Below are 26440 nucleotides of genomic sequence, written 5' to 3'. Positions count from 1 at the left end.
CCTCATGGAACCAGAATTCGGTATAAAAAAACAAACCTAATCATGACTTTTTTGCCTTGCATCCTTCAGTGGCTCCCCATTGGACTGAAAATAAAGGCAGAACTCTTTCACATCATCTACAAAAGCCCAGTATTTTTCAGTCCATACTGTATCTCCAGCCACGTTCTACAGTTGTTTCCTAATGACTCAGCCATTCACATACGTATGTGTCCATGAGGGGTTTGGGTGTGTGTGTGTGTTCTTCTGAGTTCTTCTAATTCTCTCTCCAGTTCACCACCTTTGTACACCCTGTTCCTTGTGCATGAAATGATTCTTCTGTCTTGCCCCAGCACTCATCCTTCAGCTCTTCTCACCTCGAATGGCATTTCCTTTGCCCCCCCCCCCCCCCCCCCCCCCGGATACAAAGTATGTCCTTTGTTGTTCTCTCCACCAAACCCAATCCTTTCCATCATGACACTTAAGTGCTTTGGTAATTTTATATTCACTTGTATGTTTATTTATTTGATATCTCTCTAGCTCATTAGATGGTAAATGGCATTTTCAAAGAATATTTCTTGAGCGAATGAATGATTTTTCAATGATCTCTTATTGAAAGTCTACACTTATTTTCATTTTGCCCTATTTACTAAAACCCAGATATAATTCTCTCTACCTTCAAAGTGCATAGAAGGCACAGAATTGAACCAAAATGATAATTTTTTCACAGGCTCTTTTGCACGTCCAGAAGGCAAGCTTCACTGCTGGAATCCTCCTCCCAGGAGATTCTAAGACAGAGGTGTGCACATTTTTTCTGTAAAAGGCCAAATGCTAAATATTTTCAATTGTATTGGCCATGAGATCTCTGTTGTGACCCTTCAACTCTGCTATTGTAGGGGGTGAGAAGCTGTAGGCAAAAGGTAAATGAATGAGCATAACCAAGTTCCAATAAAATTTATTTTCAAGAGTCAGGAAGCAAAGTTGGGGCAGCAGGCTAGTTTGCCAACTCCTGTACATATATAATCAGCTCTAGATGACACATCTGTATTACCTAGATTTGTGCAAAATCCTCCTGTCTGATCCTTTTTCACCTGCGTCCTTGCCTTCTATTCTTATCTCAGCAACCAAGGTGATCTCGTCCAGTTGTCTCCCATCTCACTCCACATAAAAGCCCAAGTCTTCACTTTGATCCGCACAGCTGAGTCTGCCCTCATCTTTATCTCTCTGATAAGTGGTAACTGTGGGCTTCCCTGGTAGCTCAGCTGGTAAAGAATCCACCTGCAATGCAGGAGACCCCAGTTCGATTCCTGAGTCAGGAAGATTCCCTGGAGGACGGCATGGCAACGCACTTGGGTATTCTTGCCTGGAGAATCCCATGGACAGAGGATCCTGGCGGGCTACAGTCCATGGGGTCGCAAAGAGTCTGACACGACTGAGCGGCTAAGCACAGCACAGCAGTGCGCTCAGCCAACTCTTCATGACTCTATGGACTATAGAGCCCACTAGGCTTCTCTGTCCATGAAATTTTCCAGACAAAAATAATGGGATGGTTTGCCATTACCTTCTCAAAGGGATCTTCCCAAATCAGGAATCAAACCCACATCTTTCGCATCTCCTGTATTGGCAAGTAAATTCTTTACCACTGAGCTACCTGAGGAGCCACTCCAGCCCATACTGGCCTTGGACTGCTCCTTGACTATGTCAGGCAGGTGCCTGCCTCGGTGCCTTTGAACTTAATGTTTCTTCTGCCTGAAATACTCTTCTCCTGAAGACATCAGAGCTATTTCTTCACTTCTTTCTGGACATCGTCTAATATTGTTCTTATGGTAACATCTTTCTTATCCATTCTAAAATTGCCTGTCTCTACTCCAGACATATATGACTTCCCTTTTTTGTTTGTTTTCCTAATTCACCAATACATAATGCATTCTATTTGTGCTTATTTATCTTATTATTTGTCTTCTTCATTAGAATTTACCCCCATGAAAACAGGGGCCACCTCTGTCCTCACCACTTCTGTATCCCTAATGCTATAGTAGTGCTTAGTGCATAGTATATTATATACTCAATAAATATATATTGGATGAAAGAATGGATGAAGCAAGTCATTTTCCCTTATAGAATTCATGTACCTGAACCAAGACACCATCACAAGTAATTTTTTTCCTTTTAATATTCAAGAAAACAAGTCAAGTTTCTAGTTGAAAAAATATATATACACATTGTGTTCATCTTTGTACTCAGATTCAGTTCAGTTCAGTTGCTCAGTCGTGTCCGACTCTTTGTGATCCCATGAATCACAGCACACCAGGCCTCCCTGTCCATCACCAACTCCCGGAGTCTACTCAAACTCATGTCCATAGAGTCGGTGGTGCCATCCAGACATCTCATCCTCTGTCTTCCCCTTCTCCTCCTGCCCCCAATCCCTCCCAGCATCAGAGTCTTTTCCAATGAGTCAATTCTTCACATGAGGTGGCCAAAGTATTGGAGTACTCAGATTAACAACGCTTAATAGTTACTTTTGAGCAAATTTCCTTTCTGAACTGACTCTCTCCACTGACAGGATGAAACTAGAGGGAGGCAAATTAAGTTTCAAAACTCAAAAAGAAGTTTTATCTTGTTTCTAAATTAAATGCATGTGCAGAAATTGGTTGTTGAGAAGTTTTACTTAAATTCTCTGGGTATTTGTGAATGTGTTGACCAGACCCTTAGCTCATGGGTCAAAATAATGTCAGCAAAACTCTTCTTAGATCCAAGAACAAGTGATTTTCCTAGCTTTCAGAAAGCACTGTGAATCTATGTTTCCTTTGTACTTTAGAACAAAGGAAAACCAGGTTTTTCAGGATTTGTAAGTGTGCATGGGTTACTTATAAGCATATGAAATTGACTCAAGGTAAGGCATATTTGACAAGTACACCAACAAAAGAGAGAAAGATTAGAATTTGGACTTATTTATATGTGATTAAAAGGAAATCAAAGTAAAGAAAACTAGTTGACAGTTTTTAAATTGGATGCTTTGTTTGAAATGGAAGGGAAAACCATTGCTAATTAATCTTCAGACTGAAATCATTGTTAATGCCTCCGTTTCTTTATCAGTCCACATCCTCATCGTCTTTCTGTGTTTGGGAAGCATTTTCTTCATTTCAGCTTTCCCATGTATTCATTTTCCTGGACTCTTATAGTTTCACCTCTGAATGACACACAGTGTCTTGAACACAGAAGGTAAATGAGTGCGTGTGCCCAGGATTAAAGTATCTTGAATTCTTATTTAATTATTTCTTAAAGATATGTCCTTTTTCAATGAGACTGTAAACCCTTCAAAATAAAAGGTATCTGGACCTTTTTTCTCTAATCCTTAATACCCAGAACACACTAGTTATTAAAATACCTATTGGATTTGATTATTTAAAAATAGAACCATTTCTATGCAGGATATATTTTAGAAATTAAAGAATTATAATTTTTCAGCATTTAAAATGAAGCATTTTATAGAGGTTCAAGAGGGAGGGGACATATGTATACCTATGGTGATTCATGTTGGTGTATGGCAGCAGAAACCAACACAATATTGTAAAGCAATTATCCTCCAATTAAAATATATTTTTTTATAAATGAACCATTTTAATAAAGCCTCATCTTGTAAGAGGAGCCAGACCATGTTAATTTATCCAAAGTCAGACAAGGTATTTGTGCTGCTGTTGTTGTTATTGTTGTTGGTAAAATCTTTAATTCCCCAGAGTTTTCACAATAGTAAGTTGGGTATAAGAGTTCAGCTAAGGAAGTAACACTCTAATGTTAGGTATTGACTTGCTTATTTTATTTTTAAGGCATCAGTGGGTTATCTCCACTGCGTTTATCTTAGGCCAGTAGAAGATTTAGTTTTTAAAAAAGAAAGGAAGGAGGAAGGGAGAGAAAAATAGCCTCTGGTAGGAAGAAGAAAAAAAGAAGCAAGATTTAGAAGATTAAACACAAAGGTTCCCTTCTTAGAGTCTAAAGGTAAGATATAAAATAGTGATAATAGCCATAATAATAATAAGCAAGTGATTTGTGAAATACTGGGATTTTATTCTGATCTAAGAACCCACTCTCTGCCCCTTTGAGGGTCAGTATTCTCCATTCATTCCTTTCCTCCTTGTGCTTAACCACTGTACATCTGTAATACACACCATCTCTCACCATCTCCCACCTGACTTCTCTCACAGGAATACTAGATTGGTTTAAATCATGTGGGAGCATTATAAATACTGTTTGGTGATGAGAATAAATTGGTTCAAATCACATAGGTACTTTCCTAAGTGCTGACTGATGAGGAAGTTTAGATATGCCGTAATTTATAAACAAAATGAAGAAGGTTACCTGGCAAGATATGAGAGGTAGGAACAATTTTTGTGTTTAAGAAATGTAAATTGAAGAGAAATAAGCACATCCTTAATCATTCTGTGAGGCCAGTATTACCCTGATTCCAAAACCAAAGATATCACAGGGAAAGAAAGCTATAAATCAATATTACTTTTGAATACAATGTGAATGCAAAATATTAGCAAACAAAATTCAACAACATATAGATAGGATTTTACCCCACGACTAAGGGGAATCTATCCCATAAATTCAGGGTTAGTTTAATATCTGCAAATCAGTTAATATAACACATTATCTCAATAAAAAGATCAGAAATAATAAAATAAAAATAAATAAAATAGTAAATAAAAATGATCATCTCAACAGACGTAGTAGAAGAGGTATTTGACAAACCTCAACACCCTTTTGTGATAAAAGACACTCAACCAACTCGGACTAGAAGGGAACTTTGTCAACTGGATAAAAAATGTTTATGAAAGCCCAAAGCTAACATCGTATTTTTAAATGAACATTTTTCCTTTAAGATTAGAAACAACACAAGGACATCTACCCTCACCATTTCTATTTAACATTGTACTGGAATTTCTGGCTAGGACAGTAAGGCAAGCAGATGAAGTAAAAGCCATTCATATTGAAAGGAGGAAGCAAAATTATATCTATTCAAAGATGACATGATCTCATTATAGAAAATCCTAAGGAATCCACCCCAAAATGGTTGGAACTCATAAAAGTGTTTGGCAAGATTGCAGGATCAGTATACAAAAGGCAATTGTACTTTTAAAAAATAAAGTAAAAGTGTTAGTTGCTCAGTTATGTCTGACTCTTTGCAACCCCATGGATTACAGCCCACCAGGCTCTCCAGTCCATGGATTTCTCCAGGCAAGAATACTGGGGAGGGTAGCCATTCCCTTCTCCAGGGGATCTTCTTGACCCAGAGATCGAACCTCAGTTTCCTGCATTGCAGTTGGATTCTTTACTGTCTGAGCCACCAGGGACTAACAATGAACAATCCAAAAGTGAAATTAAGAAGACAGTTCCCTTTAAAATAGCATTATAAAGAATAAATTTCTAAGCAATAAAATTTACCAAAAGCAACACAAAATTGCACTCTGAAAATCATTAAACACTATTTTAAAAAAAAAATTTTAGAAGACCTAAGTAAATGGAAAGACATTCCATGTTCATAGACTAGAAGACTTATCATTAATCCACAGTAATGAGGACCAGTGGTTGGTACTGGCACAAGCATAGACATACAGATCAGTGGAACAGAACTGAGAATCCAGAAATACATTCTTCCATTTATAGTCAATTTTTTGACACAGATGCCTAGATAATCCAATGGGGGAAAAGTGATATTTTCAGCCAATGATACTGGGACTGTTAGATATCCATATGAGAAAGAATAAAGTTGGATTTCTTCACACTATAAGTAAAATTCAACTCAAAATGGATCATAGACCTAGATCAAAGATCTAAAACAATAAATCTCTTAGAATAAAATGTAGGAATATCTCTTCATGACCTTGGTTAAGCAAAGTCTTCTTAGATATGACACTAAAAGCAAAAGCAACAAAAGGTGGATGATGTGGGCTTTCTCAAAATTAAAAACTTCTGTACTTCAAAAGATAGCATCAAGAAAGTGAAAAGACAACTCACAGAATGGGAACTGTGAGAAGCCCAGATTTGTGGTGTATGCAATACTTTATAGCCATGCTCTAAAGGGGAGAGCCTCATCTTGACCCAGATCTATTAATACTTGGGTGTTCTGCTTTAGTCTTTTACCTCTTGTCTCTTATAGGAGCAAATACTCTTCCACAAATAGATACCTTCACACTTAAGCCCGTCACTGGATTCTTCTCCAGGGAGAAATTGACCTGTCTTTCTATTTCTAGAGAAATGCGGAGATTCTGGCATACTGGGCCCTACCACCAGTAGTAACCTAAAAAGCAAACTTATTTCTCTTCTTCCTCTTTCTTCCCTTCTGTCCTTCCTTTCTCTTCTGTTCTCATTCCCGCTTATTTCTGCACAGTGACATAGAGTTCTTCCTCTTGCAAGAGATGCATGTCTGTCTGAAGTGACTTTGCCTTTCCTAGAAGGTTGTCTGCATCAGGTTGGGAGGTGCTGTGCTATGCTCAGTTGTGTCTGAAATCTTTACAGACCCCCTGGATTATAGCCCACCAGGCTCCTCTGTCCATGAGATTTTCCAGACAAGCATACTGGAGTGGGTTGCCATTGCTTTCTCTAGACTGGGAGGCAGAGGGCTCCATTCTCCTCCCACTGAGTTTTACCATCAGCAAACTGCTCCACTGCTGTTTAGCTCAGGTCTTTGTGTTTTCTCTGTTTCCAAGAGCCCTTGAAAAGACCTGTGGGTGGTAGCATGCACTCACTAAGCTGACCCTGAGTCTCCAGCACTGTTAATGAGACCTTCTTTCACTGACCCTATGTTTCTAGTCTTCTTCATGAGGCAGATTCCTTAGACGCTATATATGTTTTACAGTTTTGTCTAATTACTGCAGAGAGGAGAAAACTGAGAAGAACAGAGTCAGGTCAAATAGTGGGAGTGGTACTCCTTAAGCAGACATTTAAATATTAACATTAACTTAAAAGATTCTGGAAGTGCCCTAGAATTTTAGCTATAGAGTTGTGATAGTTAAAATGCAGTTTTGAAATATAAAATGTGGGACTTTCCAGGTGGTCTAGTGGTTAAGATTCCACCTTCCTGTGCAGGGGGGTGGGGGTTTGATCCCTGGTTGGCAAGCTAAGGTACAACATGCCTCACAGCCAAAAAACCAAAACATAAAGCAGAAGCAATATTGTAACAAATTCAACAAAGACTCTTTAAATGGTACACATAAAAAAAATGTTTTAAAAAATCAAAATGCTGTTTTGGAAGGATTCGATAATAATGAGTAGCAAACTGCAGCTTTGATATGATATGTCTATGATGTGCCTTCTGTATATGCAGCACCAGGCTCTATGCTCTTTCACTGATCATCTCATAGACAGAGTGTGGAAATCAGTCATCTCAGCCAATCAACTGTCCTTCTCTCTGGGTTCTATGCAGTGGAGACTGTACACCCAAGGAGCTAAAGGAGAGTCAACTTTTCATCCTTATAAATGGAGACGCACTATTTTCTAAAGCCCCTGGTAAAGCTGGAATGGTGACCTTATATGGGGCCAGAGTCAATGCAGTGATCCTTACTTAATAAATCTTGAATCTATTGATATTGATATTTTCCCCGCCTACCTGTAGGAGAATTATGTCTTCAAGGCACCCCTCCCTAAGATTTCCTTAACAGTCAACTGCATGGGAGACTGTGGTTTGCCTCACAAATCCAGTTGCTGTCAGAAAAGAGACAAAGGTTAAGGGATGAATAACCTGCCTTCCTTTAGAAGGGCAGTGCCAGGAGCTGTGCCTTATCTGGATGAGAAAGCTGAGGGCAAGCTCTGACCCTTCATCTTCATCTGTTATACAAGTAGTTCAGGAAAAAGAAATGGGGTTCAGCTTGTTTATTGTTGTAGAGGAATAGCGGCCAATCCAGTGATAAATTGTTACAAGTGTTATCAGGGTCTCACCATCAGATCAGCTATTGCTAGTGCTTAGAAGAAAGAGTGTAGTCAAAGAGAAAAAGGAAAGAATGGGAGTGTCCCCTCCAGCACTATCTAAATGAGAGTGGAATTGAAGTCTCCTCTTCACGGAAAAGAGAAATAGGGGTAAGTATTCCCTTTCCAATGTACTAGAACACGGGAAATCTTGGAAGCTCAAAGGCACACATTCATTCATCAATTTTACAATAAATATTTACTAAGTACCAAGTACTGCTTTAGGAAAGGGACATATAAAAATCAAAGTACGGTAGAGATACTGCCCTCAAGATCATGGTCTACTCTCTTTAGGGTGAGATGGGCTTCCCTGGTGGCTCAGACAGTGAAGAATCTACCTGCAATGCAGGAGATATGGGTTTGATCCTTGGGTTGGGGAAGAGTCCCTGGAGAAGGGAATGGCAACCCACTCCAGTATTCTTGCCTAGAGAATCCCGTGAATGGAGGAGCCTGGTGGGCTACTATCCTTGGGGTCTCAAAATTCAGACACAACTAAGCGCATACACACTGAAGATCTGAGTTCTGATTCTGAGTACCAGAATAACCCTGTAAACTCAGCATGCCTCCACTTCTTCTGAGTCTCCGTTTCCTAATCATTTAATGAAAAGGGAAAAGGATCTGTTCACGAGACTCACACGCAATGATGTGTCTCAGGACTCCTTTTGTGTACGTCTCCTCCTCTGTGGGTTCTTCCTTTGCAGGAACACGCACATTATCAATGCAGGTCTATTTTAGGAAAGAATATGAATGAGTTATTCATCAAAATTCTGAAAGAGATGGGAATACCAGACCACCTGACCTGCCTCTTAAGAAACCTATATGCAGGTCAGGAAGCAACAGTTAGAACTGGGCTTGGAACAACAGACTGGTTCCAAATAGGAAAAGGAGTATGTCAAGGCTGTATATTGTCACCCTACTTATTTAACTTCTATGCAGAGTACATCATGAGAAACGCTGGGCTGGAAGAACAAAAGCTGGAATCAAGATTGCCGGGAGAAATATCAATAACCTCAGATATGCAGATGACACCACCCTTATGGCACAAAGTGAAGAGGAACTAAAAACCCTCTTGATGAAAGTTGAAAAAGTTGGTTTAAAGCTCAACATTCAGAAAACTAAGATCATGTCATCTGGTCCCATCATTTCATGGCAAATAGATGGGGAAACAGTGGAACAGTGTCAGACTTTATTTTTTGGGGCTCCAAAATCACTGCAGATGGTGATTGCAGCCATGAAATTAAAAGACTCTTACTCCTTGGAAGGAAAGTTATGACCAACCTAGATAGCATATTCAAAAGAAGAGACATTACTTTGCCAACAAAGGTCTGTCTAGTCAAGGCTATGGTTTTTCCAGTGGTCATACATGGATGTGAGAGTTGGACTGTGAAGAAAGCTGAGCGCCGAAGAATTGATGCTTTTGAAGTGTGGTGTTGGAGAAGACTCTTGAGAGTCCCTTGGACTGCAAGGAGATCCAACCAGTCCATTCTAAAGGAGATCAGTCCTGGGTGTTCTTTGGAAGGAATGATTCTAAAGCTGAAACTCCAGTACTTTGGCCACCTCATGCCAAGAGTTGACTCACTGGAAAAGCCTCTGATGCTGGGAGGGATTGGGGGCAGGAGGAGAAGGGGATGACAGAGGATGAGATGGCTGGATGGCATCACCGACTCGATGGACATGAGTTTGAGTGAACTCCGGGAGTTGGTGATGGACGGGGAGACCTGGCGTGCTGTGATTCATGGGGTCACAAAGAGTCGGACATGACTGAGCGACTGAACTAACTGAACTGAACTGAATTCATCAAAAGGAATGACGAACCATGCTTACATAGTGGATCTTCCCAGGCATATTTCCATTTTCATGGAAGACTAACCCCTTAAGTTCAACCATGATTTGCATACTGTAGGAGCTTAATTAGTATCTGCTGATTAGTTGATGGGTTTCCTTGAGAGACCTCTATTTTATTAAAGATTCCCATACCAGTTAATGTAGTCTACCCCTTGAGAAATCTCAGAAAATGTCAAAGAGATAATACATTTTAGAAGTTACTGACATTATTTTCATCATCTCTTTACTTAACATTTCTGGGTCCTAAATTGTTCTCAGTTAATTAGAAGTGAAAAATGTTCTGAAAAGAGTAATGTGAACCTGCTTTGGGTTTTTGTTGTTCTTGTAATTGCAGAAATACTCCTGGGTTTTCTTATGTCTCTAAGGATTCGAACTTTCAGATTGGTGAAATGAGCAAGCTCATCCTTCCAAGGTCCAGTTAGTTGTTTCAGAGTCAGAGCTATCTGAAAAGGTTTTCATTTGACTCTTTTTTTTCACTGTTTCTGGGTTACTCTTTGCCTAATAGAAATGGTCAGGATAAAGTCCCCGAGGATTCTCAAGACAGAAAGGAATAAGATTTATCCCATGACAGTAATAAGAGTTTCGTACAGCTTTCACTCCTTGAAGCTATGTTTGGTGGCCTGGTGTATTATCCTGATCAACTGTCGTCTCTCTTGATGACTTCAAGAATGAAATACAGCAGTGGGCTGTGAGCGTTTAGCTAAGACCCCAAATGAATGTTCAACCATAAATAAAAGGTGATGGCTACTATTTACTGAGTTTTTATTTTTATTTTTATTTTTTCACTGCTTCATTTATTGTTTAATTGGAGGATAATCAACACAATGTTGTGTTCATTTCTGCCATACATCGACATGAATCAGCCATTGATATACATATGCCCCTTCCCTCTTGAACCTCCCTCCCACCCCTCTAGGTTGTCACACAGCACCAAATTGAGCTCCCTGCATTATATAGCAAATTCCCACTGACTATCTATTTTCCATATGGTAATGTCTATGTTTCAATGCTACTCTCTCAATTTGTCCACCCTCTCCTTCCCCCACTTTGTCCAAAGTCTGTTCTCTATGTGTGTCTCTCTATTGCTATTCTGCAAACAGGTTCGTCAGTACTATTTTCCTAGATCCCATATATATGCATTAATATAAGATATTTGCCTTTCTCTTTTTGACTTACTTCACTCTGTATAACAGGCTCTAGATTCACCCACCTCACTAGAACTGACTCAAGTCATCCTTTTCTACGGCTGAGTAATATTCCATTGTATATGTTTACAACTTCTTTGTCCATTTGTCTCTCAAGGGACATCTAGGTTGTTTCCATGTCCTGGCTATTGTAAATAGTGCTGCAGTGAACATTGCAGTACATGTGTCTTTTAGTATTGTGGTTTTCTCAAGGTATATGCCCAGTAGTGGGATTGCTGGGTCCTATGGTAGTTTAATTCCTAGTTTTTAAAGAAATCTCTGCACTGTTCTCCACAGTGGCTATATCATTTTCATTCCCACCAACAGTTCAAGAGGGTCTTATTTTCTCCACACCCTCTCCAGAATTTATTGTCTGTGGCGTTTTTTGATGATGGCCATTCTCACCAGTGTGAAGTGATACCTCATTGCATTTCTCTAATAATAAGCTATGTTGAGCATTTTGTCATGTGTTCATTGGCCATCTGTTTGCCTTCTTTGGATGTCTGTTTAGGTTTTCTGTCCATTTTTTGATTGAGTTGTTTGGTTTTTTGATATTGAACTGCATGAGCTGTTTGTATATTTTGGAGATTAATACTTTGTCAGTGGCTTTATTTGCAATTAATTTCTCCCATTCTGAGAGTTGTCCTTTCATCTCAATTATGGTTTCTTTTGCTATGCAAAAGCTTTTAAATTTAATTAGGTCCCATTTGTTTATTCTCATTTTTATTTCCATTACTTGTAGGAGGCAAGTATTAGAGGATCTTGCTGTGATTTATGTCAGAGGTTCTGTCTATGTTTTCCTCTAAGATTTTTTATTTACTGAGTTTTTAATATGTGCCGAGGACTCAGGTAAACACCTGATGTGGATGATCTTGTTTATTATTCTGAGCAACACACTGTCAGGCTGTTGTTCTTCAGTCACTAAGTCATGTCCAGCTCTTTGCAACCCCATAGACTGCAGCACGGCCCTGGGAGTTTGCTGATTCATGTCCCTTGAGTCTGTGATGCTCTCTAACCATCTCATCTTCTACTGCCCTCTTCTTTTGCCTTCAATCTTTCCCAGCATCAGGGTCTTTTCCAATCTGCACATGAGGAAATTGACACAGAGAGGTTGCTGCTGAAGGTGTGGGGGTAGGAAGTGATGCAGCTGGAGTGTGAACTGGGGCGTGAACACAAGAGCTGTACTCAGCGCCCCGCTTCTAGCCTGCTATCCGCCCAACCATTATCCTCTAGCCCTGCCTTCGGGAATTAACATCTAACTTTTTCTGCAGTGACTCCTATTGGTTAATTTACGCTGTGATAGAGCTAAATTCAGCTGTAGATCACTGAAAGGGGACAGATTACAGGGAAATACAGTGAGAAGAGAGCCTTTTCAACTGCAAAGAAGGCCTGTACTCATCAGGGATATATTCAAATGACACCAATTCTCTCTTAGAGAGGACCCTTTAGGAAATGGTCTCCTTGCTCAGCCCCCTGCTGGGGCTGGTAGAATTGAGCTGGCTTCCCTGAAACCCTGCGGTGCACTTTCTGGAAGTGAGTCTGGTTTGTTCTGTGAGCTGCAGAATGAATCAGATTCATGGCTGGAAATCTCCCTTTCAGCTTCTTGCCTGCAGAATGAGAGTGATTCTATCAGCTTAGCCTGAATAAGAGCATTCGTGTAAGGAATGCCACAATTAGTTAAATCCAGTTAAAAAAAACCCTCTATTAATCAGCACTTTTCCATAAAGGACACTGTCCATAAGGACAGGGAAGGCAATTTGAAAATAGTCATCACAGAAGAAAACTTTAAAGCTTTTCTCTAGGCCTGGTGTACATTCAGTGCAAATTCCCACATTTCTGCAACTTTGTAATATTGTTCAATACTGGCTGTCTATATTGAGCACACTAATTATGTACCAGGTATTTGTATAAAAGGATTCATGTGTCTGGGTCTCCTTTAACACAGCAATTCTTTGAAGAAAATATTGCTTGTTTTTTCCATTTTACAGATTGGCAATCTAGCCAAATGATGGAGTTCATTATTTGCCAAGGTCACACATCTCATAGATGGTAGTGAGGAAGCTTGGGATTTCCAGGTGGCTCAGTGATAATTACTTTATCTGCCAATGCAGGAGACATGGGAGATGTGGATTTGATCCCTGGGTTAGGAAGATCCCCCTGGAGGAGGGCAATATTCTTGCCAGGAAAATCCCGTGGACAGAGGAGCTGGGTGGCCTACAGTGCATGGGCTTGCAAAGAGTTGGACACAGTTGAGCAACTGAACATACATTAAGCTTACACCACAAAACTCCGTTTTTCAACCAATATGCCAAATTACCTCATTTTATCGATGCATGAAGATGATGAGCCTCAAGTATCTTATTCAGTAAATAATAAAAACTAACATTTATTGAGTGCTTCCTGGGTTCCAAGCTTGCTCTAAGCATATTACAACTCTTACCTCATTTAATCTTCATGTTAATCCATTAAAATAGGTACCTTTTTAATCCCTATTTTCCAATCTAGGAAAGTGAAATACACAGAAGTTAAACTAATTCACCCCAAACCACACATCACAAAGTGATGGAGCCAAAACTAGAAGCAAAGTATATTGCTCCAGAGTATGTCCTTTTAATTGCTACATATAATGCCTTTTCCCCTTGTTTTAAGAACTGGTTGCAGAAGAGGAATACAAGTCTAATGCATTTTAGAAAGATTTCCAATAAAGTTAACCAACCAATAAAAATGGAATCAAAAAGGAAGTTCTGGTTGATTAATTTAATGACGGTTCAAATAATCGGATGATCCAATTCCTGAGCTTCTCGTTTAATTGAGTTTCCACTGATTTCAGGCCATTCTGTTCAGAGAGAATTCTCATTCATGGGAAGTTAAATTTATCTTCATTGGTAAGAAAGGCAGCAAAACCTTGAAGGATGCTGCTAGAAAACTCTCCCTTTGAAGCATTATGCTTTTATCAAGGATTTGTGCTACAACTTTGAAGATTTTCTTTTGAGTGATATTCATAAGAAACCACAATTGTGCATAATTCAAATTTGCTAAGTAAGAGTCCTTCCATTTCAAATGTGTTTCTTAATGATTGAAGCAGACATTTTAAAAGCATTCTCCAGCTCTTGGTGTTATAGAAATCCTAAGTCATCATCACTTCTCCTCTTTGTAGGATAGAAGATCCCCCAAGCTTGTAATTAATGAACCATTAAATTCAGGCATACGGATATGATATGGTTTTCAAATGGGAAAAATGGGAGTGATTAAACTTCAAAGTGATGACATTTTACCATATCTTCCTAATGGGAGGCACTCAGGCAATGTCCTTCAAATGAATGAACTAATTTTTCTAACTAATTTTTGTTCTTTGAATGTCTTTAGCTCAGTAAATACTTAGAGTATCTTTATTTTCTTTCCTTCAAGTTCTATTTTTTTTTTCTCTTATGTAATCTCCTACTCTAGGTCTTTATTTTTTAAGTACATGCTTATGTTTAGTTTGTGTGTGTTTGCTCAATCATTTCAGTCATATCCAACTCTTTGTGACCCTATGGATGGTAGCCCTGCAGGCTGTTCTGACTGTGGGATTCTCCAGGCGAGAATACTAGAGTGGGTTGCCATGCCTTCCTCCAGGGGATCTTCCCAATCCAGGGATCACTCTTGACAATTGTAAGGTTTTTAGTCCCGCCAGTCATTCTCTCATTCATTGCTCTTCTCTGCTTAAAGCAATGATTTTTTGTTCCTCATGAGTCCTCCTTCCTTCTCCTGTTTTAACATCCATTTTATCTTCCTTTCTGAGCATCTTTCCACTACCCACATGCCCAATTGGCTTTCTCTTTTTAGTGAGAATACAACTAAAATATTACTGCCACCAGAAAACCATCCCTTTTACTAGTGACATGGTTTGAAAATTCAGATCCTCCAGGGATTAACTCTCATCCAGTGCTCCTGTTCCAACTCTTACACTTCTAACTCCTACACTCAAAGAATTCAATTTATAAAGTCAACAGTAATAAAAATTTTAATTTACTCATTTTCCAAAACTACTTATTTAGTATAAAATATCAATGTCCTCCAGCCAAAGACCATCTGGAATACTAAGATAATTGAACAAATTTGTGTTTATTGCCTCTCTGCAATCAGGAAGAACACACACCATTAGGGACTATGAAGCATTTTGGGAAGAAGATTTCAGAATGGACGTCTATGATTTCTGAAAGTGTTAGGTGATTTGGAAGAGGGTTGAAGGCAGCGTGGTTAATTACTGTCAGGAAGAGGGGGTAAATCTGTCATCCATTGTCTTTAACAATTCTTATCCTAGAAGGCAAGAAGACCAGACTACGATTTAAGTGTGATTGATAAGGAGGCAGAAATCAGGACTTTCCTGGTGGTCCAGTGGTTAAGAATCCACCTGCCAATGCAGGGGACACAGGTGCCCTCCTTGATCTGAAAGAATTCCAGATGCTGAGAGGCAACTGTGCCCTCTCGTTGCAACTACTGAGTCCATGCACCTGGAGCCCGTGCTCAGCAACAAGAGCAGCCACTGCAAGGGAGAAGCCTGCGCACTGCAACTAGAGAGTAGCCCCTACTGGCCGCAGCTAGAGAAAGCCCATGTGCAGCAGCAAAGACCCAGTGCAGCCAAAAATAAATAAATACAAATGTTAAAGAAGGAAAAAGCAGCGATCAGTCCTACCAGTCTCGATGAAAGGATGTTTGGTCTGTTTTGTTTTGGACAATGTTTGCCTTTTGTCTGTGCTCAATCATGATTACAGAGTGGTCTTATTTTGTTTCAATCTATCCCCGGTCACAAAGTGGTCCTGTCTGATGTGTTTTTTTTTTTGCCAGACCATCTGTGGGCAACTGGACAACACTAAACCTAGCTGTGAGGGCCAGACCAGTTCCAGGCAACAACAAGACCTACTTGACAGCATCCGGCTACCAGGGCTGCTTTTCCCTTTCTCAAAAATATACTCCTTTCGTAAAACGTGAAGACATAGAATGCATTGGGAAGAAAATGAAAAGCTTCCTGGGAGTTTTTTTCTCCCAGAATGGGAATACCAGCGTGAGGGAGAGACTAAGAAAGCAAGCCACCATGTATGTGCTGGCTCTGCAGTGGAGTTCAGCTCTTGGCAGCGCTGAGTTCCTACAGCAAGGAAATATGAAAAGATAAACTCAGAGTTGCCCTCAAAAGCCAACTCAGCTCTGGTGGGAAAGAGAATAGGAACCAGGTTGCATTCAGAAGTTGGCGTGCACGTGTGCTAAGTCGATTCAGTTGCGTCTGACTCTTTGCAACCCTATGAACTGTAGCCCCCCAGGCTCCTCTGTCCGTGCGATTCTCCAGACCAGAATACTGGGGTGGATTGCCATTCCCTCCTCCACTGGAAGCTGGCATTCCAAGTCAAATGTCACATAGCTTAGAAGGCTCGCATAGCTTAGAAGCCCAATAAAAAATCAAAATGAAGCAGGGAACTCAAAGACGGTGCTCTGGGACAACCCAGAGGGATGGGGTGGAGAGGGAGTGGGAGTGGGGTTCAGCATGGGGGGGACACATGTGCACCCGTGGCTAATTCATTTCAATGTATGGCAAAAACCACAACATTGTAAAGTAATTACCCTCCAATTAAAATAAATTAATTTTTTTTAATAAAAATACTTTTCCCGCCAGAGCTCAGTGGTGATTTCCACAAACACAACTGCTGAACACGTAGTTAGCCAAAGCAGAAATAACTGCTCAGGAAAATGTAGAAAGCTTTCTCTGGAATGAGTCGTGAGGAGTATTATTTTAACCTCTTTTTTTTTTTTTTTAATGTTGTTGCAATAGGAGATGTCAAACTCTCATGACCTGCTGAGGGCTTACCATGTTCAAATGAAAGGGTTAGAGCCACCAGTTCATCTTCAGAACAGAATTAAGAAGAATCAGAAGTCCACCAAGAAGTGTATTAGAGCCATAAATATATCAAAGAAAACCCCAGTAATTGGGTCAGTTACAATAGTTCTGATTGGATTTTATCCTTGTTAAAACTGTTTTCTTTGGAATTCTTGATTTTGGAAAGATTGGGTTTGGGATTAAAATGGCAACTGTAAAATTTGTATTAGATTTGCAGAAGAAAATCGTTACTTTAAAAGAAGTCACTTGCAGTCTAGCCATGAACCAGAGAATCCCCTGTAGCACTGTCAGGCTGTAGGGTAAAAGTTTACACTGGAAGTGCCAGAGTTTAGAGAAATCCTGTAAAATGTGGGTTGGAATCAGTTTTCAGAGAAGATTTAGCTCACTTTAGAAGTCATATTTATTTGTTATAGAGTGATTGCTTGGGGTTCAGATAGGATTATAAACAGTCCTGAATATTGTTCACCTCACCTAGGACTGAAATGAGTTGTGTTTGGTGGCAAAAATCTTTTTTTTTATTTTATTTTATTTTATTTTTAAACTTTATATAATTGTATTAGTTTTGCCAAATATCAAAATGAATCCATCACAGGTATACATGTGCTCCCCATCCTGAACAGAATAGAATTTAAAAATCTATTTTTTAATATTTTAAATATTTTAATATTTTAATCTGTTAAAATATTTCCTCTGGCTGACCTGCACTGCCATGACTAAGGATAAGAATCTACATACTCTTCATTTTCTCATTTCTCAACTGTGAGTAGCAGAATTTATTAAATTATTGTTAAATATGATATGTTAGCAAGCATCCAGCTAAGTTTTCCTGGTTATTGCACAATCCTTCCATTTTCCTTCATTTAGAAAGAGGACTCCCCAACAACATCCCTGAAGAATGTTGGAATATTCAACACACATATACACATGCAAATATTTTATTTGTATTCATTTCCATCCTTGCATCGTTCTCTCAGTTCCAATTCTGTCCAAATTATTTCTACTCCTAAGAGTTCTCTCTCTTTTCTTTCATGAAACTTTATCAAAATAAATGTGAGCTATCTGATAATGACCCAGGTGAGACAGATACTTGTTATTTTATTCTAATATAGTTTGCAAATGTATATTATTATAATATAGTGGGAAGAAATTATGATCAAAGTTTGGCAGTCTTCTTTTGAAACATTAAATAAAGTATGCAATTTGGGCAATAGATTGTCTCTGCCAAGAGAAAAAAAATCAATTATAAATGTTAAAAACACAACTACCTTCCTTTAATTTACAAGTGTTGTGCCTTTATTCATGTTATTCCATCAGTCTAGAGCACCATTGGCATAATCCTCTGCCTACTAACACCTTTAGGAGCTTTCCCTGATCTCCCAGAGAGAATCAGCTGTATTTTCACAGTACACGGCATACATCTCTACTTAACAAGAGTGCAAGCCTTCTTTTCATATTATGCAAGTTAGCCACTTGCGTATTAGCTGCTTTCACCACTGAAGAACAGGAACACTGTTGTTCATAAAACAAACTGAGGCCTTAGCTGAGGATTAAGGATTTTGGTGGGAATGAGACAAAAGCAAAGAACTGTTAGGACTGGGGTACCAGGGAGCAATATAATGGAATTAGTTCGCATCGTTGTTGAATGGGGCAAGTCACACGTGTATATTTCATGCATCGTCACCTCAGATGGTCTGGAATTGAGTTGAATTTAAAGTGTATAGTTCTTTTGAACACAATTAATATAGGTACAAAGATGCATTGTCAATTTTTGAATTAATAATTAAGAAGTATTTCTCTAGACCCATCTAGAATCAAGAATGAAGGTTGATTTTTGAATGATGCTAAAGCTGAAACTCCAGTACTTTGGCCACCTCATGCCAAGAGTTGACTCATTAGAAAAGACTGATGCTGGGAGGGACTGGGGGCAGGAGAAAAAGGGGATGACAGAGGATGAGATGGCTGGATGGCATCACTGACTCTATGGATGAGTTTGAGTGAACTCCGGGAGTTAGTGATGGACAGGGAGGCCTGGCATGATGCGATTCATGGGGTCACAAAGAGTCAGACACGACTGAGCGACCAAACTGAACTGAACTGAATTCAGTAGGAGCTTACTGAGCATCTATCACTTCATCGGATGTTCTGCAGAGTATAAAAGTAATATAAAAAGCATTCCCTGACCTTGAGGAATTTGCAATCCAACCAAAAAGATAGAACATGTCCTGAGAAAATAATTTTGTTCCAGAGCAAAACAACACACGTTTGCGTGCCAAAATGAGTAGCAAATTAGTGCAATAGGAGTTTAAGAAACAGAAAAAAAGTCAGTATGTCTGGAATTGTCAGAAATGGCTATAAGACAAAGAAGAGAATTGGATTAACAGACTGATGGGTAGAATTTCAACATAAGCAACAATCAGGGGAAGGAACTGAAAGGCAGAGAAAATAACATGAACAAAACTTGGAAAGACTGATCATAGGCAGGTTGATAAGGAGTCAGAGAACTACCTGGCTGAGTGGGTAGTAGATTTGAACTGCAGTTCGAATTTAATTATGGTGAAACCTATTTAATTATGGTGAAAATCAAATGAGCATTATTAGGAATACTCTACAGAGTAAAGTAATAAAGAGAAAAACAAATATCATATATTAATGCATATATGTGGGATCTATAAAAGTGGTATAGATGATCTTATTTGCAAAGCAGAAATAGGGACACAAACATAGAACAAATATATGGTTAACAAGGGGGAAAGCAGGTGGTGGGAGGAATTGGGAGCTGGGGATTGACATATATACTCTATCAATACTATGTATAAAATAGACAACTAATGAGAACGTACTGTGTAGTGCAGGGAACTTTCCTTAATGCACTGTGGTGACTTGAGTGGGAAGAAAGTCCACAAGTGAGGAAATATATGCATACGTATGGCTGATTCATTTTGCTTATAGTAAAAACTGATGACTCAAATGGTAAAGAGTCCGCCTGCAGTGCAAGAGACCTGGGTTCAGTCCCTGGGTTGGGAAGATCCCCTGGAGAAGGAAATAGCAACCCACTCCAGTATTCTTGCCTGGGAAACCCTATGGACAGAGGAGTCTGGCAGGTTGGGGTCACAAAAGAGTCAGACATGACTTAGTGACTAAACAACAACAATACAACATTGTAAAGCAACTGTACTCCAATAAAAATTATGAAAAAATGAAAACCTTGTAAAATATCTAAACCTGTGAATGGGATAAACATGCCATCCCCAAAGTTGTGTTTTCAGTCTTCATCACAGAGTGATTATTTGACCTGAAAGGAGTTAGCTTCATCTTCCCACACGTACAGACCTTTCTACTATATAAAGCAGCAACCTGGCCTATATAATGTACCTAATATTCCATAAAAGTGGCCAAAAGCAGAGACAAGCCAGATTTAGCCATAGCCTCAGGTAGCATTTTCCCCACTGTGACTACAAAGATAGCAAGAGTCCTCATTTCAGAAGAGAAGTCCTCTAATTAAAGAATGATTTTAATTACTTTAATTAATATCCTAATATTATGCTTTTGTCAAGAGAATCAGAGAACAAGTATTCCATTTGGTCAAGGAGTCTTACAGAAGACAGAAATGAATAATTAATGTTGTTCAGAATTGTTAAACTTAATTCAGTACACATAGATGTAGAGCTAGTAATTAGTTTCAAGAAAAAATAGATCACTGACTCAAAAAAAAAAAAAAAAAAAAAACCTTGCCTTATACTTAAATGTACTCTTTAAAACCCTTTCTAATCATTAGGATGAACATATCTTTCCTGACTGGAGACCCAAAAGAAATAACATTGGAGAAGGAATAGGTTTTATACTGTGGACAAAAAGAACTCCAATGCAATAACAGTTGATAATTAATAAAAAAAAGAATTCCCAAGAAGAATGAACCAATGTGTCTTTTAAATAAAAAATTAGCATTTATACCATTAAACCTATACATACTGTAGTCAAATTAACTATAAATGAAAATTCTTAGATACCCATAAAAGAGGTTTTGGTAAATGTGAACTTACCTATAAAGTTTTGTTGGCTGGGAAAATATTTAGCTGCATATAATAGCCTCAATTACAGTGGCTTAACCAAACAGAGATTTTGTTTTCTTTAAAGAGAATTCAAGAGGAAAGTAGGCCTTGGCTTCATGATGCCATTTAGAACAAAGTCCCTTCTGATTTTCTAATAAGCATCCTTAGATGACTTCCAATTGCATTGCATTGCCCAGAAGTGCATCATGTGAACCACCCCTAGCTGAAAGGCAGGCTGAGAAATATAGTTTTTAATTGTGTGCATTGCAGCTCCAAATAAAACTAAAAAAGAAGTAGAAGCATTATAGAGACCAATTAGCAACTCTTTTCAACAACACAAAATCAGTGATTATGCTAAACCCTAAGCATTACAATAGGTTTGTTAAAACACTGCTAAGTGAATTGGGTAACACATAGCTCCAATATCCAGGTGCCACACAAGTCTATTTTCTAGGATTGCTTAAACTAGGCCATTTTGTGCCTTTAAACTACCTTTCTCTCTAATGAATTTCTTGGAGAACAGCCCAAGCACAGCTTGTATCCATTCATAGAGAATGTTTGTTTGTAGGGTTGATAATCCTACAAGAGCAAAAGTGATCCATGAAGATTTCCAGGCAGTCAGAAAGTTTCCAGCTGTTATTCCTGGGTGATAACTGACAGAGCTAATCCAGAGAAGTGGGGAAAAGGGTTAATTGAAAATACGGTATCATACTTTTATTTCCCAGCTGCTTTCTCTCTGTTATTTTAGTAAAGAAGCAAGGGGTAGTATCTTAAGAATTGTCAAGCTCCTAAAAAAAAAAAAAAAGCTCAGTATCTAACTGTATCTGGCACATAATAGGTGCTCAAGGAATAGTTCTTGAATAAACCTTTTATCTGTTTACCCTTATCAAAATGTGTACAGAAACTGGTTAAAAAGAAGCATTCTCCATCCAGTTTAATGGAACAGTCAAACATTCAGTCATCACCCACTCTTTATGAATAAAAGCTCTCTGAGGAACTGCTTGCTATGATCTCTCCCCGAGAAGGACTTATTCTGTATTTTGTGTGACCTGGCAGATTTTTTCTGACTCACATCCAATGTTAATTAATCAAATCTATAGGAATTGGTTTCTAAGCCATTTGGCTATCAAGCAGATTATTAACATTGTAAAATCAATTTAAAGCCATTTTCAAGTGTTTAAAATCCCCTTAAAATTTCTCAAATCAGCATATAAGTCAGTTTGAGATGGAGCTTGGGGACTATCGGTCAATACATCAGTTGATCAAGCACTGAATTTATGTTAAGCAGCATTTAAAGATGGGTGAATAACAGCCCCTGCCCTTGATGACTTATGACCCATTTAGAGAGACAATATGTGTGTGGGGGTGGGGGGGAATCATGAAATAGTGTCACACTGCATTTATAATTTGTCAAATTAATAGGAGAGACAGTAAATGATTCTTTTTTCCCAGAATACCGATTAGTTTGGACTTGACTAAAATAGAAACATGAATCAAATACATCCTGGTATGTAACTGAAATTTGAGACCTTGATAGGAGAATCACAGCACTTTGAAGATTAGAGTGTGACATACTGGTTAGCATAGATAAGCTATAAAGAATCCACTTGAACCATAGGAAGCAATGAAAACAATTGTTCTTTTCCTTCTCTCTTTAAATTAGGTCATGGAACGAAAGGAGTATTTGAGCTTCTATCTGGATGGCGGAGAACCAAAGAGAATTTGCCCTTCAAAGACAGGGTAGCAGATGCTTATTCGGACGTGATGGTGACCTATACCATGACCAGCTCCCTGTACTTTATCACCTTTGGCATGGGTGCCAGCCCGTTCACCAACATAGAGGCTGTGAAGGTCTTCTGTCAGAACATGTGCGTCTCCATCCTGTTGAACTACTTCTACATTTTCTCCTTCTTTGGCTCCTGTCTGGTCTTTGCTGGCCAACTAGAGCAAAACCGCTACCACAGCATCTTTTGCTGTAAGATCCCTTCTGCAGAATACCTGGACCGCAAGCCTGTGTGGTTCCAGACAGTGATGAGTGATGGACATCAACAGACATCCCATCACGAGACGAACCCTTACCAGCACCACTTTATTCAGCACTTCCTCCGTGAACATTACAATGAATGGATTACCAATATCTATGTGAAGCCATTTGTGGTCATCCTCTATCTCATCTACGCCTCCTTCTCTTTCATGGGGTGCTTGCAGATCAGTGATGGAGCCAACATCATCAATCTACTAGCCAGTGATTCCCCAAGCATTTCTTATGCCATGGTTCAGCAGAAATATTTCAGCAACTACAGCCCTGTGATAGGATTCTACGTCTACGAGCCCCTCGAGTACTGGAACAACAGTGTCCAGGAGGACCTTCGGAGACTCTGTAGTGGGTTCACTGCAGTGTCCTGGGTGGAGCAGTATTACCAGTTCCTGAAAGTGAGCAACATCAGTGCCAATAACAAGAGTGATTTTATTAGTGTCCTACAAAGTTCGTTTTTAAAAAAGCCAGAATTCCAGCATTTTCGAAACGATATCATCTTCTCCAAGGCAGGAGATGAAAGCAACATCATTGCTTCTCGCTTGTATCTGGTGGCCCGGACAAGCAGAGACAAGCAGAAGGAAGTCATAGAAGTGCTGGAAAAGTTGAGGCCTCTGTCCTTGTCAAAGAGCATCCGGTTCATCGTGTTCAACCCCTCCTTCGTGTTCATGGACCATTACAGCTTATCTGTCACCGTGCCTGTTCTGATTGCAGGCTTTGGTGTCCTCCTGGTGTTAATCCTGACTTTTTTCCTAGTGATCCACCCTCTGGGAAACTTCTGGCTAATTCTTAGCGTCACCTCAATTGAGCTGGGCGTTCTGGGCTTAATGACACTATGGAACGTCGACATGGATTGCATTTCTATCTTGTGCCTTATCTACACTTTCAATTTTGCCATTGACCACTGTGCACCACTGCTTTACACGTTTGTACTAGCGACTGAGCACACCCGAACACAATGTATAAAAAGCTCCCTTCAAGAGCATGGGACAGCCATTTTGCAAAATGTTACTTCTTTTCTTATTGGGTTGGTCCCCCTCCTATTTGTGCCTTCGAACCTGACCTTCACACTGTTCAAATGCTTGCTGCTCACCGGGAGTTGCACACTTCTGCACTGTTTTGTTATCTTACCTGTGTTCCTAACCTTTTTCCCCCCTTCTAAAAAGCACCACAAGAAAAAGAAACGTGCCAAACGAAAGGAGAGAGAGGAAATTGAATGCATAGAAATTCAAGAGAACCCTGATCACGTCACTACCGTCTGAAGGGTGTAGACTAATGGATTATTTTTCTTTTCCAGTATTGCACAATGATGCAGGGCCGATAAAGCTCAGACCTCAGCTGCTTGGGCTGGCCAGGGGTAACAAGGCAAGTCAGATGAAGAGTGAATTATTTATAACACGTCAAGGTGTCCACTTCCAGGGGGGCAAGAGGGACTCAAAGAAGGGTAAAAAGCTCTTTGAAACCTTGTTCTCCACTAAAGACAAGTTTCTGGATGTGATCTTAAGAGCTCTTCCAAGGAACGGACAAATCGACGGAGTGTTAGAAGGCCAAAGGAACAGCTACTTTTAAAAACAAAATGCTTAGGAGAGATGGAGTAGAGAAGATGGGGGCCTCCAAATAGCAGAGAAGACTTCAGAAACGTCAAAATTGCCGTGGCACTTTTCATATTTGTTTTTTGAATAGGTTGGTCAAAGGAAACCTATGCATTTGGGAAGTACACGTCTAATCCTGTCTAAACCAAAGGACTTCCCGACTCATTTTACATGTACATATATATGTATATATGGCATATATACATATACATAGATTTGTCTTTAGTGTACATCGATGTCTGTGTGGAGGGAGGTGCCCATTTGCAGGTGGGCTGGGCTTTCTTTAGAGACTCCAATCAGCCTTAGCCAAATCTAGATATGTTAATGGCCACTCTACATCAACTCAAGTGGTGCAGCAGCAAGAGCATTTTTCAGCTGTGCTCTAGGCAAAATAAACAGATATGGGCCCATTAGATTCATACACCATGTTGTCAATCTTTGAGATTCTTGCTTTGGATGACTTGGCAAAAAAACACAAAAGGCATTCGAATTCATTGCCCTGGGGGCAAGGTTTCAAATCTCATGTTAATGCTAAATAGTTACTATGGCTTTTTATTGGCTTAAAATGGTTCTCTGTATTTGGGAAGGCTGATTTAGCTGCTTTTAGGGAGCTCACCCACTGCAAATGAGCATGTATTGTCCATACAAATGTGTATAAGGGTGCACAAGTGTGTGTGTGAGAGAGAGAGAGAAAGTCGAGGTATTCCATGGTTACAGTATTCTCATTTTAGATGGTGAAAATATACTGCCTTGGAATATAGGTAATGAACATAGGAGAAAGTGAACGTAACTCGGAAAGTTGTTGCAGAATGAAATAGAGTAAATGAACCATCGCCACCCATCATGTCCCCTCAACTGGTTCTTAGTGTTAAAAAAAAAAAAATATTCTAATCCTATAAAGTCTAGTGTGTTCCTTGCATTAATATTTGGAACATTAACCCAGGCCATGGTCACCACAGTAGTGGTCTCTATAACTACTGCAGTATTGTTATGTAGCTTCTCGCAATATCATTTTTTTTTGTGACCTGAAAAGTGCTTGTTGGTTGGCCTGCCTCCTAGGGTGATTGTTGCTCTCCATGAGTGACATAGTAACTGTAACTGCTGCTGAATTCTCTCTCAAAAAAAGTACTGAGGTAAATGTTTTCATTGCATTAAAATTTACAACTGCTCCCCAGCAGATAGACTCAATCTGTTGGGTGCTTCCTTGGATGAATGCTGTGCTTCCTGTCACAGAAAATTACTAGAAAATGCCTTTTCCCATGTCAAGCTGTAAAATCAGTGAATTTTCAGGTAGGACTTCACAAATGTCCAATGACCATAAAATCTGCTAGTCAATTCTTTTAACTGGAAGAGCACTACTCTCTGCACCAACTCTGGTTGCATAATTTAAATGAATTTAGAATATTAAAATCTCTAACAAACAAACAAAAAGCTTCTGGACTCAGGTTCAGAAAAGAGATGCAAACCATTCTATTCTGATTTCAGTGTTTTTTTAAAAAAATGAAATTGGTAGCTGAATGAAGTAATGAAACAACCAAATGAGCATACTTTTACAAATGAAGGATTTACCTGAATATTAAGGGAAAGGAGAACTCTTTCTTTACGGTTAAATGTTTTTCATTTAACTAAATTTCATTTTATTAAATGGGGAGTTTGTTTCGTCCTACCTTGAGGTTATTGGGTTTCTATTGGAAATGATCCATGTCTTCTCGATTGTGTTCATGTGGGGAAAATAGCAATAGATGGAGTATGGAAAATACTTGCCATGACATAAGATTATTGTTCATACATTATGTGTAACGTCACATCGCAGATAAGTCTAGCCTTTTGCCTCCTGAGCTGCTCTGCTAGGATGAACTGGTATTTGACACTAGCAGACCTATAGACCTTGGTCTTATATCTGAAAGGGAAGTTTTTGAGGCATT

The 26440-nt window shown here is 39.2% G+C and overlaps 1 protein-coding gene across 1 annotated transcript in view; it reads left to right on the top strand.

Annotated features, from left to right (window-relative positions):
* PTCHD4 (patched domain containing 4) overlaps window positions 1-25382 on the top strand; it is a 196840-nt gene extending 171458 nt beyond the window's left edge. Inside the window, exon 4 of the mRNA NM_001424828.1 lies at window positions 22552-25382. Within this exon, the coding sequence (NP_001411757.1) occupies window positions 22552-24185 (1634 nt within the window). The 3' untranslated portion in view covers window positions 24186-25382. The remainder of the gene's footprint in view (window positions 1-22551) is intronic.
* Window positions 25383-26440: the final 1058 nt, after the last annotated feature.

Source organism: Bos taurus, chromosome 23 (assembly GCF_002263795.3).
Source record: "Bos taurus isolate L1 Dominette 01449 registration number 42190680 breed Hereford chromosome 23, ARS-UCD2.0, whole genome shotgun sequence".
NCBI classification, from domain to species: Eukaryota; Metazoa; Chordata; class Mammalia; order Artiodactyla; family Bovidae; genus Bos; species Bos taurus.
This window is presented reverse-complemented; position numbering and strand designations above follow the sequence as displayed.